Source organism: Hippocampus guttulatus, chromosome 14 (genome assembly GCF_054856545.1).
Source record: "Hippocampus guttulatus isolate MCC_2025c chromosome 14, RoL_Hgut_1.0, whole genome shotgun sequence".
NCBI classification, from domain to species: domain Eukaryota; kingdom Metazoa; phylum Chordata; class Actinopteri; order Syngnathiformes; family Syngnathidae; genus Hippocampus; species Hippocampus guttulatus.
This window is the reverse complement of record NC_141274.1, coordinates 9,022,753-9,025,304: the sequence shown is the minus strand read 5'-3', so window position 1 is coordinate 9,025,304 and position 2,552 is coordinate 9,022,753. Positions and strand designations below refer to the sequence as shown.

The 2,552-nt window shown below is 48.9% G+C and overlaps 1 protein-coding gene across 2 annotated transcripts; it reads right to left on the bottom strand.

Moving 5' to 3' along the window:
- Window positions 1-401: 401 nt before the first annotated feature.
- dusp12 (dual specificity phosphatase 12) lies at window positions 402-2,552 on the bottom strand. 2 transcript variants are annotated; one of them, XM_086130185.1, is made up of 7 exons: window positions 2,249-2,552; window positions 1,967-2,080; window positions 1,766-1,884; window positions 1,596-1,683; window positions 1,068-1,159; window positions 706-785; window positions 402-630 (listed from the first exon to the last, which is right to left on the bottom strand). In XM_086130185.1, exons 1-7 carry the CDS (start codon window positions 2,509-2,511, stop codon window positions 487-489), a joined length of 900 nt encoding a protein of 299 aa, XP_085986311.1. In that variant the 5' UTR covers window positions 2,512-2,552; the 3' UTR covers window positions 402-486. The 2 variants fall into 2 exon arrangements, with proteins under 2 accessions (XP_085986311.1, XP_085986310.1); XM_086130184.1 differs by having other exon boundaries at window positions 402-785.

Below are 2,552 nucleotides of genomic sequence, written 5' to 3'. Positions count from 1 at the left end.
CGCCGTCTCCTTTTATCTTTGGGTTGGCATGAACATTTGCAGGTGTAGCACACAGTACGCCGTGTTAACGGGTGACCGGTGATGTCAAAAAAACGGTCTGTTCGTAGTAGACAAAAGGACTTGGACGAGGTTACACCCCCCACAGCCCACTCCCCACTTTAGCCCTGCAAGAGGACTGGACCACCCGTGAGTGTTCTGGGACGGGGGGGAGAGGCCGACGGAAGCACCCACTGCATGTGGAGAACTCTGCGTGCTTTCATCTCAGTGACTCCAATAACACCGGAAAAAGACGCTCGATTTGTCGCTAGTCACTTTTTTTTTTTAAGAAAAAAAAATCTGCTGAATGGTGTCTGACAATTTAGAGCGGACAATTCACTCACTGGACAGATAAGACGTGACTCTTTTTGACCTTTCTCTTCTTTATTTAAAGTGATGTGCAGATGAGACGACGTGTCACGTATTTCCAACTGCGAGGAGTGACGCAAGTCATCGGTGTAAGTTCATGAGCCGGATCTCGTCCACTCGATTTCGGTGCAGCTGAAAGGAAGGCGTGATCCAGCGGCCACACGAGCACTGATCTCCGCACCAGCTGAACGAGCCCAGCTTGGATCGGCATTTGGGACACAGCAGCTGCAAACCAAAAGCGAACCCGAGGGAAATATTTTGTGTCACGCAGAGAGAGCAGCCAAAGGTGATATACGGTACCTGTCCATCCATCACACCAAGTAACGCTTGTTCCATCCACTGCACTGGTTCAATGAAATAGGATGTACACTGGACTCCTTCTATACAAAGATCATCAACAATTTCGACTTAGGGTTGGAATACTTTGGGGTTCTTTGTTTTTATTTCATTTTGATTTTTTTTTTGTTGTTGAGTTTTAATTTGTTTTTAGAGCAGGTTTGCTAGTTGTTATTTTCATTATTAGCATGAGTTGTTGGCCTATCTGTTGAGTGCAAGAAAAAAGCTCATGGAACCAACTAACTAATTCAAAGCAACAAAACAAAAGTCAAAATGTAATAAAAAAAACAAACTGGAATGAAAAATCCGATCCTATTAGAACCAACCAGTCAGGTTGGAGGACTTTTTATGGCTGAATGCTGACGCTCCTTCTCCCATTGGGTGACTGAGGAGACTGGAGCTGCGGAACAGAGTTCGTCTGCAAATGAGGAAAAACAAGATTTGGTTGTTATTGTTGTTCCGATAGGGAGGAGGAAACTGAGGGTGCAATCTGCTGAACATTTGCTGGATTTACACGGCCAGTGAAGCGCCCCATTCTGAATCCGATGTCTCTTCCCGCAACTAATGTAAATGAGGGTAACCGCCACATTTCCTTCGCGAGCTGCCGTCTTCAGTCAGGTTGCTTATTTAATACTCAACCCAACTCTACATCCAGCCATTTTCTAATCCGCTTCTGATCATGAGGGTCGCGGGGCGTGCCGCAGCCTAACCCAACCATCACCTTGCCTTTCCATTTATGTGAGTTGTGCGACAAAAAAAAAAAAAACCCTAACAAATCTGAATTGTCACTTGAACCACAGTGTAAATCCAGCCTAAGGAGATGAGGCGTTAGACACAAAAGCAAAAACAGTTACCGACACTTCCTGCAACGATAGGAGGCTTCAGATGAGTTGGATTGAGCGGGGTCAGCTGCAAACACTTCCCTAGGAACCAGCTGCAACTCTATGCACAAAGCACAGTAGGAATGAAGAAAATACCGAAAATGCACTTGTTTGCGTGTGTGTGTGTGTGCGCTTGCGTTTACCAGGGTATTTCTCTGTAATCTTTGTCAATCTGTATTGTTTGTACAGTGGATCGCTGGTGTCCACTTGACAACGCAAGGCCTCGTACAGACACAACTGCTCCTCGAACCCGCTGTTGACCCTGAAACACCCATCACATTTGTTGCCACATGGCCAGGTGACATTGCTCATCACTGCATCGCGAAGCAGGGCGAGACACGTACTGCACATCCCGCTTGACACTCTTCAGTCTGTGATAAGCCTCAGCAAAGCCCAGCTTGTGTCTCCTCATGAGGTAAGCGGTCACAACGGTGGCGCTGCGACTCCGGCCGGCCTGGCTGAAGCACAAACACTTTCAGGGCTCACTTCTTTGCTGGTGTTTCATCCCCCAGCCGTACATGGAATTGATCGAGACTCGAGTCAACACAGACGATATACACACGGAACGTTGACGTCATTGAGCCCGGGCCGCAATAGGACCGGTCATGGATGACATTGCCCCGTACCAGTGGACTAGTGCCGCCCCGCCTCCGTCCACGGCCTCCTGGATGAAGAGGCAGCAATCATCCAGGTGGCTCAAGAGGTCCGACGTCACCTCATCCAGGATGTTAATCCATTTCTTGCGATAGCTAGAGTCCACAGGCAGGAGAGGCGCCGGGTCCACGGAGTCCACAGACACGATGTGAGTGATGCCGGCTTCTTCCAACCCCGGACTGTCCCAAAGGTCGGCCGCCGTTCCGATGAACACACCGGGATCCACCAGGAGCATGACAAACACTGGCGTGACGCGTACGGCCAAAACAGACGTCC